A 16,813-nucleotide genomic window follows, 5' to 3' on the forward strand; every position below is an offset into this window, starting at 1 on the left:
GACCCTGATGGCTGATAATATATGGGATCCCTATCCCTTTCTCAGTATGCCCCTCTACTCCTTCTCTTGTGTGGGGTACTGGTGCCATTTTTGGTTCCGGTCCCTTCGTAATATTTTACATTTGTTTTGTCATATGTTTTTTTCAGTGATATTTATTGGTACTGCATACAGACGTAACATTTGGTGGGAAATAAAGCTTGGCTCAATAAGGAATACCATCTGCCAGAATAAAAATTCCCACCACAAGTGCATTAGGCTGACACATCTCTTGTTAATGCAGTATATATCATGATAGCAGCAGTAAAAGGTATCCTTGGGTTCATACATGCCAACTTGTGTTCAGGTGAAATGCATCACTCCTTTATGAGCATGGAAGGATTATACTCTATCACTTGAGTTGTCGTGGGCTTGTCACGGTCATTCTTCTCTAATCATAGCCCCCCAGTCTGTTGGACCTTTATGAACAGGTTTCTCACTAGTCTTAAGGGATGACTGTCTCTCAATCTCACCCACTCTCTAACTCTCGGCTGACACTTCCTCAGCCCATACCATACCTTGAGCGTGGTGGTGTAACTGTAATACCCAAGTGTAGGACTGGTCCATACCTTACAGGGTTGGCACGTTCCCCAGTAGGAGCAGAGTCAAAAGACATCAGTTGGTCAACAAAACAACTTTACTCAGAGGCTTCAAAACTCTCCACATGAAGGCATATGCTTAAAAGGGTTTTCCCATGAACAAAGGTACATTTTAATCAATAGATCTTGGAATGATAATAATTTCCACAATTGAATGTGTTTAAATAAAATGTTCCTGTGCTGAGATAATCTTATAAATGTGCCCCTGCTGTGTACTGTGTAATGGCTGTGTCTGACCATGTGCAGGAACATGGTCTGATCATACCACAGCTCCTGGGCAAGGGAGGAAGCAAAAGAGTATACAGTAATTACAGCATAAGATCACAGCTAATTCTTTCTATGAAGTAAAACATTGTTTAAAAACAGGCAGGGAAATGTTTTACCTCACACAAAACAGCTGTGATCCCGTGCTGTCCTGTCTGTATACTCTTTTGCTTCCTCCCCTGCCCAGGAGCTGTGGTATGATCAGACCATGTTCCTGCACGGTCAGACACAGCCATTACACAGTACACAGCAGGGGCACATTTATAAGATTATCTCAGCACAGGAACATTTTATTTAAACACATCCAATTGTGGAAGTTATTATTATTCCAAGATCTATTGATTAAAATTAACTTTTGTTCGTGAAATGTTTCAACAGTAGAACTCATGATGGCATCATTCACATAGATAGCAAATAAGTGGCTGTGCTCACTTTCCTCTGCTCAGCTCTCTCTCAGGTTAGTGTGCCAACGTCTGATAACGGGAGGGGAAAGGATCATAGGAACAGTGTCAAGCAGAGATCCTATACTCGGTGTCCGTTATTAAAGGGAATCGGTCACTAAGTTTTTGCTACGTAACTTAGAAGCATGCTGACAGCTTGATCCCAGAGATGTCTCACCTACTGGGCTGCTTGCTGCAGTTTTGATAAAATCTCTGTTTCATCTGCTGCAGATCTATCAGTTCTTTGAATGCTGAGCCCTGTATAACACCCCCCCCCACTGATTGGCAGCTTTCTGTGTACACTGTGCATAGGCAGAAAGCTACCAATCAGTGGTGGGGGCGTGGTTACACAGAGCTGGAGGACTACATGGCATGAGACAGATAGTTCTCTAGTGATATTCTCCGGCTGATAAAATACTAATGTTATTGAAACAACACAAACCCCAGTAAGTGACACATAACTGAAATCAGGGTATCTGTCCCTACATCATGCTGCTCTCAGATTATATAGCAAAAAAATGCTAACAGATTCCATTTAACAAGTATCTACATATTTTACAACGTTAGGTGATTCCTAGACCAGCAACCCTAAGGCTATATTCACACGTGGTAATTTTGCTGCATTATTTTCTCTCCGGCTAACACTTGCTCTCTTGGTAGGAAAAAATGCTGCATTCAAAACTCGTGATTTTGTGGTGTTTTCGCTGCATTTTTTGTAGTACTTTTCTGGGTGCGGATTACATGTGTGCTTTGTCTACATTACATGTTTAATTAAGCAAAAAACACAGCGAATAATATTGCAAAAAAAATACGAAAAATATTGTTGCAGATTTTAACAGCTTTTTTTTTCTTTTTCACCTTCCCATTGTTTTCTAGGGGCGAAAAAAACGCTGAAAGAATTGACACGCTGCAGATTAAAAAAAAAAAAAAAAAAACAGCTCTGCAGTTCTCAAATTCAGCCAGAAAAAAAACAAGCGAGTGCATGAGATTACTGAAACCTGATACTGTAAAATGTAGCTTTTAAGTTGCATGAAAAAAAAAACCTGCAAAAACGCTGCTTGTGAACGTAGCCCGAGGCTATGTTCACAAGATGCGTTTTTGGTCAGTTTTTTATGCTGAGTAATTTTGAAAAAAAAAAAATGCAAGCAACCTATTTTACTTAATGGGATCAAAAATGGACCAGAAGATATGCAACATCAAAAACTCACCAACAGCTCATTGTGCTGAGGCCACGTGCACACGTTGAGTGTTTGGGGAGGTTTTTTTACCTCCGTGAGCCAGGAGTGGGTCAAAAATGCAGAAGTGATGACGTGTTTCTATTATACTTTTCCTATAACTGTCCCACTCCTTGTTTTGGCTTACGAATACCGTATAATGATGAAATTCGGTGATTGGATTGAACCTTTTGGTGGAGAATATTCAATTATATCAGTATTATAGTAATCAGTATTATTATATTCTACCAAGATATCACATTAGTCAGCGGGTTACATTGTTTACCAGTCTCACTGGCTGTTGTGTCATATCAAAACCTGTGAAATACATTCATATCCTGGCCCGTTTCCTTCCCTTAGAGGTAAATCGCAAAAAAAACACTTCCTTTTCTGTAAAAATGAGTTCCCCTAATCTCACGGGATGTAGCTGAGCAGATTTGTTATCACAGGCGAGCTCAGCAAGAAGGATCATTAGCTCCCGAGAGGGATGTATAGGGGAGCAGAGGCAGAACTCGAATCCAGGACCCGGTGTCCGTAGGAGCCCAAAGATCACTCTACCTCATAAGATATCATTATTATAAATGATACATGGTAGGTGGCTAAAAGGGACTTATAAAAAAAAAATGGAATGACTAAATATATTCAGATCCCAATATTTAAGATCAGACCCCAGACCAGAGCCCTTATATTAAAAGCAGCCCCCAGACCAAGCCCATGTTCTTAGGCACCAAAAGAGATCCTTGAATCAATTTCAGACCGAAATATTATTAGACCCCCGACCTCAATAATTAGGCTCAGACCCTCTTAGAATATTGTTTGGTGGCATGGCATTGTATCAATGCCAATACATTGTATAGTGTGATACATTCTAGCTTTAGATACAATTCAGGACTCTTCAGAGAAGTGGTGTAGCTCTCCAGAAACTACAACTTTCAGCATTCCCTGGCAGATCATGCTGGAAGTTGTAGTTTCCCGGCAGCTGTGGATCCATGGGTAGCCTCTTACTTGTATTAATCAATGCATTTACCATGGAGCTGCCTTTGTGCCCATCAGAAACAAATTTGTCGCACAAGAACAAAATCACCATGAGCTGAGTTCTGTATTGTACATGACATCCGGTTTAGGATTATCATTAATTTTTAGATAAGAAAGTCTTTACCTGACATAAAGCTTTCTGTTTGATCAGGGCCTTTTTCAGATCTTTCCATAAAGCAGTCATTAATATGGATGAAATCTGGAACCGAAGAGGCAGCTGTAAAGAAACATGGTCGACTTGGTAAGACATCTTCAAAGACAGTGGAATGTCTAACATGTATATCTCCGAAGTAATCTCTCGATGTCTTCCCACTCGTAATCTCCAGTCCTCCCAAGACCTCCTTCTCTCCTCCACACTCATACGTTCCTCACCCAGTATCCTCCAAGGTGTCTCCCGAGTATCCCCCATCCTCTCCTCTGGAATTCCATGCCCCAACATGTCCCAATTATTATCCACCACATTCCGAACTTTCAGACAGAATTTCGAAACACATTTCTTCAAGAAATCTTACAGCCTGAAATGACTCCCCTGCCACGTCACCACCATGGAAGCTTCCACAACCCCCCAACCTACTGTCAACTTCTCCATTATTCTGTAAATGTAGATACTGGAGTAAAATGGGTTAAATCTGCGCTGCCGGTGAATGATGATGGAAAAGGAGTCAGAAATCCAGGAATGCGGTATATTTGTCAACGCGTTTCGAAGTGCCATACTTCATCAGGACAAACCACAGTGCTGAAAAAGAAGAAGCGTGGAACTTCGAAAAGCGTTGACAAATAAATCGCATTAATGGATTTCTGACTCCTTTTCCATCATTATTCACCGCAGATTTAACCCATTTTACTCCAGTCTCTGATGTTCTCCAAGCCATGAGTCTGCAGCAGTCTTGAGCCTTTGTAGTGGTTGTAATCACACAACCCTAACCGATGAGCAACATTGCCCACAATCTCCCCATTTTACCCAGATAAGACCCTATTGTGCTTATTGTCATTCCAGCTTTCTATCCTATCCTGTAGAATGTAAGCGCACAAGGTCAGGGATCTCCCATTTCTATACCAGTCTGTCATTGTTGTTTTGTCCATTGTAATTTATATTTGTATCTTGTATATAAGACCCTTTTTTTCCACGTATAGCACCATGGAATCAATGGTGCTCTAAAAATAATAATAATAATAATAATATTAATCTGATGAGACACATCGGGCCCAATTCATTATTGCATTTGTGCTTTTTTTGTCTATTTTTAGGTGTTTTGACTTTTTAATTTGCGCTTTTTTGTTTTAGTTTGTATATTTTATATGTGATCGCCTGTTTTTTATGTGGACAGATTTTGGGATTTTCAAGTGTTTTCAGCTGATTCATCAAGTGCAAATTTTTTAAAAAGTTGCTACATTTTTTGTACATTTTTTTGCTCCTGTCACCCTCTGGTAGTGATTTCATGTATGTCTGAAAATGTATGCATGTTTTCGAACATGTTAGCAGAACATGTAACCTTTTGTGCTCAAAAAGACGCAAAAACAGTTAAAGACACATATTAAGAGCATTTTTCTATTTTGCGCAAAATTCATTGCATTGGGAAGAAAAAACATTAATAAACGCTACAAGACAAAAAAAAAGTGACTTAAAAAACCCCTCACAAATTATGAATTGGGCCCAAAGAGTTAATATCCGCAATGGAAGTAGTGGAGGGATATGTTCTATACTGTACACTTATCATACACTGGAGTGCCAATGTGTGTTACTACTGTGACCTCTAATTTTGAGCACGTTTCTGTTCAATTTCTACGTCCCACATTGACCTATTTACAGTATTTCTCTTTCCCATGGGTGAGTTATACAAAAATCTCTGAAGGCAATTTTCACCACTTTATAATTAATGACATACCTCCTCCAATTGCCGCTGCTCCCCTGATTCTGGAACAGTTTTTCTTTTTCTTCTGTACTCCTCCATTCCAAAGTTATGCCCCATGGAAATAAAAGTTTTAATTTTCCCTTCAGCCAGATGGGTGTATACCACAGAACTTGTGGGCATTTGCTTTTTCTCCTCTGATGCTGGCCAATCAAAACATGGCCACTCCCACAAGAGAAGTTCTGTGGAACACACCCAGTTGTTAAAGGGAAAATTTTCATCTTTATTTCTGGGGTCATAACTTTGGAACGGAGGGGCACAGATGCAAAAAAAAACTGTTCCTGAATCAGAGGAGCAGTGGCAATTGGAGGAGATGCTCAGTTAAACTAAAAAAAAAAATGTAGTGAAATGTCATCTTTAATTTGTCCGTCAGCAATAGACACGGCAACACCCAGGGCCCCATTCATTATCGCATTTGTGTCTTATTTATCTTGCTTTCAGTGTTTTTTTTTGCTTAATTTTGATTTGCACCAAATTCTTATTTTAATTTGCACCTTTAAGTCTATTTTATGTGTTTTTTTTTTTTGTTTTATGTTGGCCAATGATCTCTTGCATTTTGCTTTCTACAAGTTTGCAGTTGACTTACCAATTGCAACTTTTTAAAAAACTTGCAGTTGGTTTATTTAGTTTATTTATTTAAACCAATGCAGAGTCCATGAAACATAAATGTAGTCCATCTGGCATAATGGCAAAACAAAATAAGAAAGAATCCATCAAAGTCCTCGCACCGGCCGGCATCTGGCCACTCAGGATTAGCAAAAACCACATGGCTTAGGTTCAACAGGAACAAACACACGCTCCTCTCTCTGGAGCTGGCCTCCTGATACTGACCACCTCCTGAGTCAATGTACACCAGTCCCATAACCCCACTAAGTAATTTATTGTGTGCCTGAAATTATTTGTGCAAATTTTTCAACATTTTAGCCAAACATGCAACTCTTTGCTCTAAAAAGGCACAAAAAAGGGTAAAAGACAAAAAAATAAAAGCATTTTTGATTTGCGTGCCATCTTGAAGAATTTGGCAGAAAAAAAAACATCAAAAAAGACAAAAACAGAAAATAGAAAAAAAACCCGCAAATGATGAATAGAGACTTGAGGCTATAGAGGGCAAAAGGTGCAATATTTATAATGAAACTCAATTGCAAAAGTACTTGCATTCAAGTAATAAAAAAAATGCCCCTTTACTATAATGTATTTACAAGGTTACTAAAAATTGTCAGAATTGTATATGAAAGATGGTGCTCGAAGGTGAATGTGAATATAAACACTTTACGAGGGGTTATTAATGCAGTCATCTAATAATAAAGTTACAGAATATTTACACTGAAATGGTTTCTTCAAGTCACAAAGTTATGTTTTTTTACCTGGATTGAAAAAAAATGTTCTCTCCATTAAAGTGAAGCTAAGCAGATGTTATAGTCTGGCAGCCATGCGGAATATGCTGTTACTATAGGACAGAAGCCAATACAATCTGCCCTATCTGCGCGGCCCATAATGATGTTTCCATACAATCTCCCAGTAACTTAATCGTGAACCGGTTGGCTCCATTGTCCATTTTGATAAAATATAGTTGCCAAAAAATACTTTCCCACAATTTACCCCAAGCTGCAGATTTCTGGACTGAAGCCTCCTAGTATAGGAGCCATTACTGAAAGCCTAAATGTTATGTATCCATGAAAACAAGCTGAAGGTCCCATTAGGGTTTGCAATAAGGTGGTCATTATGGAAGATCTTGAGGGGTTACACTACGGGGGTGAGTTCACATGAGCAATCAGTGGGATCGCCAAGATGCCTAGTGATCAGCAAATCACAGTTCTTGGCACAGAGACATCCATCCAAGTGTGGCTGTTAGTGGTACTGCAGCTTCATTGATTGGGGGAGCAGAAAAAAAACAACAAAGTAATGGGAAAACATGTAGGCTCATATCACCTCTACTTAACACCTTAGTGACTTGTGCACTGCTGGCATAGAGGGAATTAAGGAGTCCCTTCTATACAATGCAGGTGCCAGCTGTGTTATATAGCGGGCACCATAGAGCAGCTATGAAAACTGTTAAATACTGAATTTCGGCTGGACTTCATATGAGATGCGTAATTTCACAATACACTGCAATACTACAGTATTACAGTGTATTGTAACGGTGCTCAAGCTATTGCAGGCTCAAGGGGACTAAAGAAAAATATGAAAAACAAATTAGTGAAAAATATAAAATTTATTTGCTGTATATGTAAAAAAAAAATACAGTATACAAACGTGGATAAAATAGTTGGTACACTTCTGTTATTTTAAGAAAAAACCCACAATGGCCATTGAAATAGGTTGAAACTTCCAAAGGTAATTTTCAATCAGTTCATGAACTTTTGAATTGTGGTTCAAATAGAAAAATGTAAAATAAAACAAACTTAGAAAAGTGGGCTGGACAAAAATGATGATACCCCTAAAAAAAAGATTGAAAATAATTTGACCATAGAGAAATGTTAAACTAAGGTGTGTCCTCTAATTAACATTGCAGGTGTCTACAAACTTGTAATTAGACAGTCTGTCTATTTAAAGGGTGAAAAGTAGTCGCTGTGCTGTTTGGTATCATGGAGTGTACCACACTGAACATGGAACAAAGAAATTGACAAACTAATAAAATATAACAATATTGATCCACAGAGTAATTAAAAAGACAGAATTGCGTTTTTTTGGTCGCCATACTTCCCTCCAAAAATGCAATAAAAGTGAACAAAATGCCTTATGTAAAAATGGTGTCATTAAAAATTACAGCTCAACGCACAAAAAACAAGCCTTTACACAGCTACATCAGAAGAAAAATAAAAAGTTACAGGTCACCGAAAATAGTGGCACAAACCAAACTTTTTTTTTTTTTTACAAAGTTCTGAAATTTTTAATGAAGGAAGTGCTAGTTTGAGATGTCACTTTATGAAGTAGGTGCATTTTGTCATTGACCGCCAGAAAATGTTACTCCAGTCAAGGACTGGAGCACTAAAGTAGTGTAACTTTTGAAGAATTTGCTGGATGGACATCACAACGCACTATCCCGCCCATGCGCTGCCCACTTTGCGGATCTGGCAAGGACTGGTTTCATTTTTGCTCACACCCGAAGAGGAGCAGCTACTTCTAATGCATCGACAAGGAGAGTCTCGCTAGGGATTATCATCGCAGAAAACATTAGTGAAACACTAATGGCGACCTAAACTACACATTAAGTTTATGAGAGCTACTACCAGGTTTGTGCTAATCTACTCATCATAGAATGGTAGAGTTGGAGAGGACCTCCAGGGTCATCTGGTCCAACCCCAGATGACCCTTCCACGGGAGGCTGGATGGCTGCCTCTCATGGAACAAAGCACAAGCTGCAGGAATCGCTGCCTTTGTTCTAGGGGTGCACAACTGCAGTCCTCAAGGCCCACCAACAGGTCACATTTTCAGGATTTCCTTAGTATTGCACAGGTGATGATAATTTAATGACTTGCACAGGTGATGAGTCCAACACCTTGTGCAATGCTCAGGAAGTCCTGTAAACATGACCTGTTGGTGGCTCTTGAGCACTGGAGTTGTGCATCCCTGTTCTAGGGAATAGTACAGTCTCCCAGCTACAGCGCCCACCATCCCATACCCAGAGTTTTTCTAGTTTGTTCCTCGTAGTATCGTAAGAAAAAACAAATTGCGTTTTAATCCCTTCAAGCCACGGCCAATTTCCGTGTTTGCATTCCCGTTTTTTCCTCCCCTTCTACCCAGAGCCATAACTCTTTTATTTTTCTGTCCACGTTGGTATATAAGGGCAGTTTTTTTTGTGGGACGAGTTGTACTTTTGAATGACATCATTCATTTTACCACGTATTGTACTGGAAAATGGGAAAAAAATTCCAAGTGGGGAGAAATTGTGAAAAAACCCACAATGATGACATTGTTTTTTGGGAATTGTTTTTACGGTGTACATTTTATGGTAAAAATTACCTTGCCATATGATTCTCCTCATCAATACGATTACAGTGTTATCCAACATGTCCAGTTTTTTTTTATTATTTTAGTGGTGCAAAAAAAACAGAAGTTTGCCCAAAAAATTTTTGGGGGTTGTGTCGCCATTTTCCAAGACCCATAACATTTTTATTTTTTGGCTGATGTAGCTGTGTGATGGCTTATTTTTTGCGGGGCGAGAAAACATTTTTACTGATACCTTTTTGGATAGATCTGACAGCATTATTTGTGGAATTGTGGAGCCCCAAAAAACACAATTTTGGCATTCTTGAATTTTTTTTCCATTTACTGTGTTCACCGATCGGGTTAATTGTTTCTATATTTTGATAGATTGAACTTTTTTGAAGGCGACAATACCACATATGTGTATTTTTTTTAGTATCTTTATTTTTTAATGGGGTAAAAGGGAGATGATTTGAAGTTTTATGATTTTTTTTTAATTTTTTTCAGATTGTTTTCAAACTTTCTTTTTTTTACTTTTTACTGATCTTGTTAGTCTCCTAAGGGGACTTGAAGCTGCGATAATCCGCTCGCTTGTGTTACATACAGTGATGCCATAGCATTGCTGCATATAGCAGAAATCACGGTCCACCTTTGAAGCCCGGCCACATGCAGGGTTTCAAAGGAGCTCCATAATGACAGGCATGGGGGTCAGGGCCGGCTCCAGGTTTTTCTGGGCCCCGGGCGAAACAGTCTCAGTGGGCCCTTTAACACATACACGATTCATGATGCACAGATACGGCGGAGAAATATATATATAGTAGACAGGGCCCAGCCTGCCACCTCATCCTTCACATATGCAGACATGCGCGCACACACACGGTACGCAGACACATGCGCGCGCACACACGGTACGCAGACACATGCACGCACACACGGTACGCAGACATGTATACATACAGACATACACATATTTTTACACAAATTCTTAAAGACATATATAAAACAGACAAATATATATATACACAGTCATACACACTGACATTCACATACATGCACTCACACAGACCCATTACAAATATTTTTAATATGGGGATTGGGGAAGCCTCACTCACCTGTCCCCGGTCCAGTGTCCTGTCCAGCAGCTCCGGGCCCCCGGCGTGTCACAGAGATCATGACCCTGGACCATCAGAGGGGCCCACTTGCGGTCGGGTCCGGGTCCAGGCCGCTCCCCCCCATCTGTGCAGGACCTCCGACGGTGTTTGATTGCCGGCACTCCCCCAGACATGGCCGCGCGCTGTGTTTGCTAGTAATGACGCGGCAGGAGCGACACACAAGCACAATTAAAGGTGCAGTGCCGTCGACCCTGCCGCGTCATTACTAGCAGACACAGCCGGACAGCGCCCGGCCGTGTCTGGGGGGGGAGTGCCGGCAATCAAGCAGCGCCTGCGTCCCTGAACAGGTGCAGAGGAAGCGGCCAGGGCCCCGACAGTGAGTGGGCGGGAGGGCCCCGACAGTGAGTGGGCGGGTGGGCCCCTCTGATTTTCCAGGGCCCCGGCACTTGCCCGGGTACGCCGGGTGCTGACGCCGGCCCTGATGGGGGTCATCAGCAGATCCCCGGCTATCATGACAGCCCATCGGCGACCCATGATTTCGTCATGGGCGTGCCGATAGGCGCAGAGAATAACGTGCACGCATGCCGGCGTGTGTTAAATGCCGCTGCCAGATATGGACAGCCGCATTTAAAGGGGTTGTCTGTTCCAAATCGATAAGTCTGCAGTCACTCTTTGTGACTGCAGACTTAAGAATCCTGCAAGTGCGCGCACTGTGCACTGCGGGGATTCATCGGTTTTTGAGCTGGGACCGGGTGGGTATGTATGAGCTATACATATTCCTGGCCAGAACCCGTCCAGTGCACGTGGCCTCGCTCCATACACTTGGATAGAGCGAGGCCACGCTCTGACTAGTTACGTGGCAGTTCATTGGGTGTGGCTGACTAGAGGGCGTGGCCTCACTTTATATAAGTGTATATGTGGCACCCCAAGTCTGGTCGCCACAGTGGCAGCAATGTCATGTCTGAGAGCAGGTGGGAGGTTCCCTGGTTGGGGACAATTAGCATGCTGCACCTCCTACCTCAGTCCAGGGAGGGGAGAAACCTGCCCTTTATAAACTGGATCTGGGGCGGGGTTAGAGAGACAAGTTCCAGACAAGGTTCCAGTGAAGTTGCAGATAGGGACAGGTCAGCAGCAGGCTGAGGAGTCCCTGTAGGCAGAGGAGGAACACGAGGCCAGGAGGGAATACAGGGAAAATTGCCTCTAAACTTTACCGCAAGCCCCTTAGCGGCAATTCTCTCTTGAGAGCTGAAAGCAGCCACCCAAAACATGTTATAAAAAATTTACCAGTGGGTGAGTTCATTAGAGCTAGACGCAATTGCAGTGAACAAGAGTGTTTTGAGGAGGAAACTAAAACCATGTCAACGAGACTGAGGTCTAGGGGATATAAAAAAATGGATGATCGATAGGGCTGTATCTATCTATAGCTACATCTAAAGATAGAGAAGGTTTGTTGACACAATCAGTAAAACATAGTTCTAATAAGACTAAATCTTCATTAACTTTCTCTACGCCATATAGTGATCACTTTTACAACATTAAACAAATCTTTCTCAAGAACTTACCCATATTATATCAGGATGACAAATTGTCTAATATATTGGAAGCAGGCTGTAGGGTGGTTTCAAGGAAAGGTGAGGATCTACGCAATATGTTGTCACCCAGCGTATTTTTGGATAATAAAGTACAAAGTCCCACCTGGCTGAAATATGTCGGTATGTATAAATGTGGTGAAATTAGATGCTGTATGTGCAAGTATGTCGCTATGGGTTCAAGTTTCTCTGATTTACATACAAGTAGAAAATATGACATAGAGTCTTATATAGACTGTAACACCTCCCATGTTGTCTATATGGCAACTTGTGTCAGCTGTTCAAAATATTGTATAGGCCGTACTACCAGAGCCCTTAAAGCAAGAATATCAGAACATATTACAGGAGCAAATCCTGCCTCAAAATCCATCAGGTTATCAGGTCTCTCCAAACATTTCAGGGAGGTACATGCGGGCAATATAAGCACATTAAATATTAGAGGCATAGAGAGAGTACCATGTCCCCATCGTGGCGGTAATTGGGGAAAAAATGCTCCATAACAAAGAAAAATTGTGGATATTGAAATTAAATGCACGGATACCGCAAGGTATGAATTATAGATCAGATTTAATGTTTTTTTATTGAATTATATATATATATACTTGCATTTATAATATTATATGCATATTCTGTTCTGTGCATCTATATGGCAAATTATTTACAAAAAAGTTTTTTTTTTTTTCCTAAGTCTATGTCTGTATATTCTATGAGAATTTGTTGCACGCAAATCTTGTCTAAGTAGGAGTTAATATCCTAATGTGTATACTAATCTATCACACATGCGTAGGGGTGGTCACAGTTTTTATTATAAATGTGTTGTTTTTTAATTCATTTGTATACTGACGATTAAGGGGCTGCGTCCTCGAAACGCGTCCAGTTGTTCCCCTCCTAGGGACATGTGATTTTTAATATTTAGAATAAAGGATTTATCGCTTGTGGCACCGGATTTTACTTTTTCTATATAATAATAATAATTATTGGGTGATAAACCTGTTTTCTTACCATTGGGTCCAAGGGATGATATCACTTTTTTCATAGATGCAACAATGGACCTAGAGCTGTGGACGGCCACTCTAAGTCCGGACACCTGACCTTCTCCATTGACGCGTTCTTCTAAATATTCTTGACTCTTATCTTCTGGAAGTTTTTGGTTTGTAGGTGTCTCCACCGGTTCTTTGTCCTCAAACTCATCTTCGGCAATTGGGTGAAGTCTGTGAACTTTGGAGTAGGTGGGGACGGTGTCTACATCATTCGGATCCATCATCTTGTCCTGCCTTATGATATCTGCATTTTAATAATGAACCGCTCTGACCTGTAAAAATTAAAATTGTTCCTTACATTAGATCAGGGATCGTGAACTATTTCTGCAAATAATGAACACGTAAAGAATCAGTTGTTACTAGTTACTTTATAGAAATATGCGTAGATACATGACGAGATCTTTGGATGCCGATCAATAGCATTCTCCGTACCATGTTACAACCTACCTCCGATCACTACTGGGAAAGCCTGATTAGGTCAAAGACCATGACTGACATTATTAAAAAAGTTACTATTGCAGGTCCAGAAATTTCATAGATGATGACAGATTTAGAAGTCTGTTCTGTACAGGAACTCCCCTAAACAGCCAGAAACGCTACTATTAGTGCACTTTATTATTAGACCCCCGACCCTTTGCAGTCAAGCAAAAAAAGGACTGTCGACAAGTAAGGAGCATATCCTATACTTTTGTCATAATTTGTTTTTCCCAAAGATGCGATAAACTAACTGTGGTTTATGGTTTAATGGGGATGGGGGCAATCACTTTTTCACACAGTGCCCTGTAGGTTTGGATTTCTTTTTGCCTTAATAATAAAGACCTTAGTTTAAAAACTGCATTTTGTGTTTGCTGGTGTTATCTTTATCTAATATTTAAATATGTTTTGTGATCTGAAACATTGAAGTGTGAGAAACGTGCAGAAGAAAAAGAAATCAGGAACGGGGCAAACACTTTTTTCACACCACTGTATATGCTATATGTGGGGGAGGGGGACTTGGTTATTTATGGAAGAAGGGAACTTGGCTGCATATGTTATATGGGGGGGGGGGACATGCAGGGTCAGACTGGCCCACTGGAGGCATATCGACTGCTCTCCCTGGTTGTCTGACTGGGAAGAGTGGTGACATAAAAAGTTATCAGGGCACAACAGCTCTCTGTTACTTACAAATATTGTGCCGCAGTTTGAATCACACAATGCTCTCCTGGGTTGCTACAAGCAGGGCATGCTGCCAGCGTGTAGGTCACTTCTCCTAGCGGCTCCTCCCAGAGTTAGACAGCCCAGGAGAGCAGTGTGCGCGCCACTGATAGCATTGATGACAAGCTCGCCTGCTGCAGACTGCGGCTCACTATTTGTAAGTAACAGAGCGCTGTTGCACCCTGGTACTTTTTATGTGACCGCTCTTCCCAGCATTGAACAAGCAGCGTAGCCAATTAGCATTAGCTTTGTTGAAGGAGGCCCCCCCTCCAGCCTAATAGCGAGTAAGTGAAAATGGGGGGCCTTTAGTCCCGGGTGATAGAGGGGGAGGGGGCTAAGCCACTTAGAAATTAATGAGGGCAACATTCCCTCATCTCTCCTTTTACCCTTGACTTGACTGCACCCCCTCCCTCTTATGACCCCTGAATGCACCCCCTCCCCATATCACCCCTGACTGAGCCCTTTCCCCTATATCACCACTGACTGCATCCCTTCCTCCATTTCACACCTTACTAAACCTCATATCACCCCTGACTGAGCCCCTACTCCCCGTTTCACCCCTGACTGACTGCGCCTTCTCCCCGTATCACCCCTGACTGACTGCTCCTTCTCCCCCTTATCACCCCTGACTGACTGCGCGTTCTCTACCGTATCACCCCTTACTGCACCCACTCCGCTTGTATTACTCCTAACTGACTGAGCCCCCTCACCCCATATCACCCATGACTGAGCCTCCTCTTCCTGTATCACACATGACTGAGCCCCCTCTCCCTGTATCACTCCTGACTGACTAAGGCCATGTTCACACATTGTGTTTTTTCAGTGTTTTTTTATGCAAATTTTCAACTGTGTTTTACAGTACTAGCAAAGTCTATGAGATTTCAGAAATCTCATGCACACAGGTTTTTTTTGTCCTTAGTATTTTGTCAAATACCTTGGTTTTTGCAAAATGCAGCATGTCACTTCTTTCAGCGATTTTACAGTGTTTTTCACCCATTGAAAGCAATGAGCAAGTGCAAAAAAACAGTGAAAAAATGCTGCAAAAACGCAGGTATCAGCTTTTGCTGCGTTTTTGGTCTCAAAACCTGAGGTTATTTTTTGAACTAAACTTTATCAGCATGAACAAACAAACAAATGTACAGTGACAAAAATGCAGCAAAAACTCAGGAAAACCTGCTTTTTTGACATTGCTTCTTTACTGCCAAGAGAGCAGGTTTTGCTTGCGGAAAAAAATGCAACGTGCGAACATAGGCTAAAAGTTTTCTCCCCCAACTACTAACAAAATGAGGCCCTTCATAAAATGTTATGGCCTTATAAGCGGCAGAGTGATTTCTATGTAAAGTGTATAGGGGGATGTGAGGGAAATTATTTTGCTATCACTCCAGTGTTGTGGGTACATTCACATAATGTATTTTCTGCAGAAATTTTACAATGAAAATCACACAGCAAATTAATATCCGTAATATCCACTCAGATATCGTGCTGATATTGCTGCGCTTACTGCTACACTATGGTGCGCCTTTACCGCTGACCTGATCCTTTGTATCGCAAAGGATGAGATTGGTGGTGAATATTTGCAGCATAAATTGACGCATTATTCACGTCAAATACGCAGCGCCGGTCAATTTACACCGTGGATTTTCTCAGCGTATGGATTATGGATGAAATGTCATAAGATCTAATCTACTGTGCTGGCGCTAGAAAATATTGGTTTATTAGTATTATTAATAAACATCAGGGGACATTTATCATTGAGTTTGCACCAAAATGTGGGCAGCAGCTCTTTCTATAGCATGAAGTGTACATTCTTATATAATACCCTGATATTAGCACGTTACCACACAATTGGTGGTCTTGTATTTATTTCTCTGTAGCTGCATAGTGGGCACAAGGTACTCCAGTCCGACGCTGCTAGTACTGCCTCTATAGGAGTGTTGCTAGTACTGCCTCTATAGGAGTGTTACTAGTACTGCCTCTATAGGAGTGTTACTAGTACTGCCTCTATAGGAGTGTTACTAGTACTGCCTCTATAGGAATGTTGCTAGTACTGCCTCTATAGGAGTGTTGCTAGTACTGCCTCTATAGGAGTGTTGCTAGTACTGCCTCTATAGGAGTGTTACTAGTACTGCCTCTATAGGAGTGTTACTAGTACTGTCTCTATAGGAGTGTTGCTAGTACTGACTCTATAGGAGTGTTACTAGTACTGCCTCTATAGGAGTGTTACTAGTACTGTCTCTATAGGAATGTTACTAGTACTGTCTCTATAGGAATGTTACTAGTACTGCCTCTATAGGAATGTTACTAGTACTGTCTCTATAGGAATGTTACTAGTACTGCATCTATAGGAGTGTTACTAGTACTGTCTCTATAGGAATGTTACTAGTACTGCCTCTATAGGAATGTTACTAGTACTGCCTCTATAGGAATGTTACTAGTACTGTCTCTATAGGAAT

General features: G+C 41.2%; 1 protein-coding gene across 6 annotated transcripts in view; it reads right to left on the reverse strand.

Annotated features, from left to right (window-relative positions):
* SH3TC1 (SH3 domain and tetratricopeptide repeats 1) overlaps window positions 1–16,813 on the reverse strand; it is a 137,742-nt gene that overhangs the window by 67,393 nt on the left and 53,536 nt on the right. For 5 of the 6 annotated variants that reach the window (XM_073647813.1, XM_073647804.1, XM_073647831.1 and 2 more), the window contains exons 2-3: window positions 13,129–13,438; window positions 3,713–3,805 (exon numbers count right to left, since the gene is read on the reverse strand). In XM_073647813.1, coding sequence (XP_073503914.1) covers window positions 3,713–3,805; window positions 13,129–13,390 — 355 coding nt within the window. In that variant the 5' untranslated portion in view covers window positions 13,391–13,438. The remainder of the gene's footprint in view (window positions 1–3,712; window positions 3,806–13,128; window positions 13,439–16,813) is intronic. The other variant, XM_073647839.1, reaches the window with a different exon arrangement.

This window comes from Phyllobates terribilis, unplaced genomic scaffold, assembly GCF_046119375.1.
Source record: "Phyllobates terribilis strain yellow unplaced genomic scaffold, ASM4611937v1 Scaffold_1__5_contigs__length_1240528914, whole genome shotgun sequence".
In the NCBI taxonomy this organism is placed as follows: domain Eukaryota; kingdom Metazoa; phylum Chordata; class Amphibia; order Anura; family Dendrobatidae; genus Phyllobates; species Phyllobates terribilis.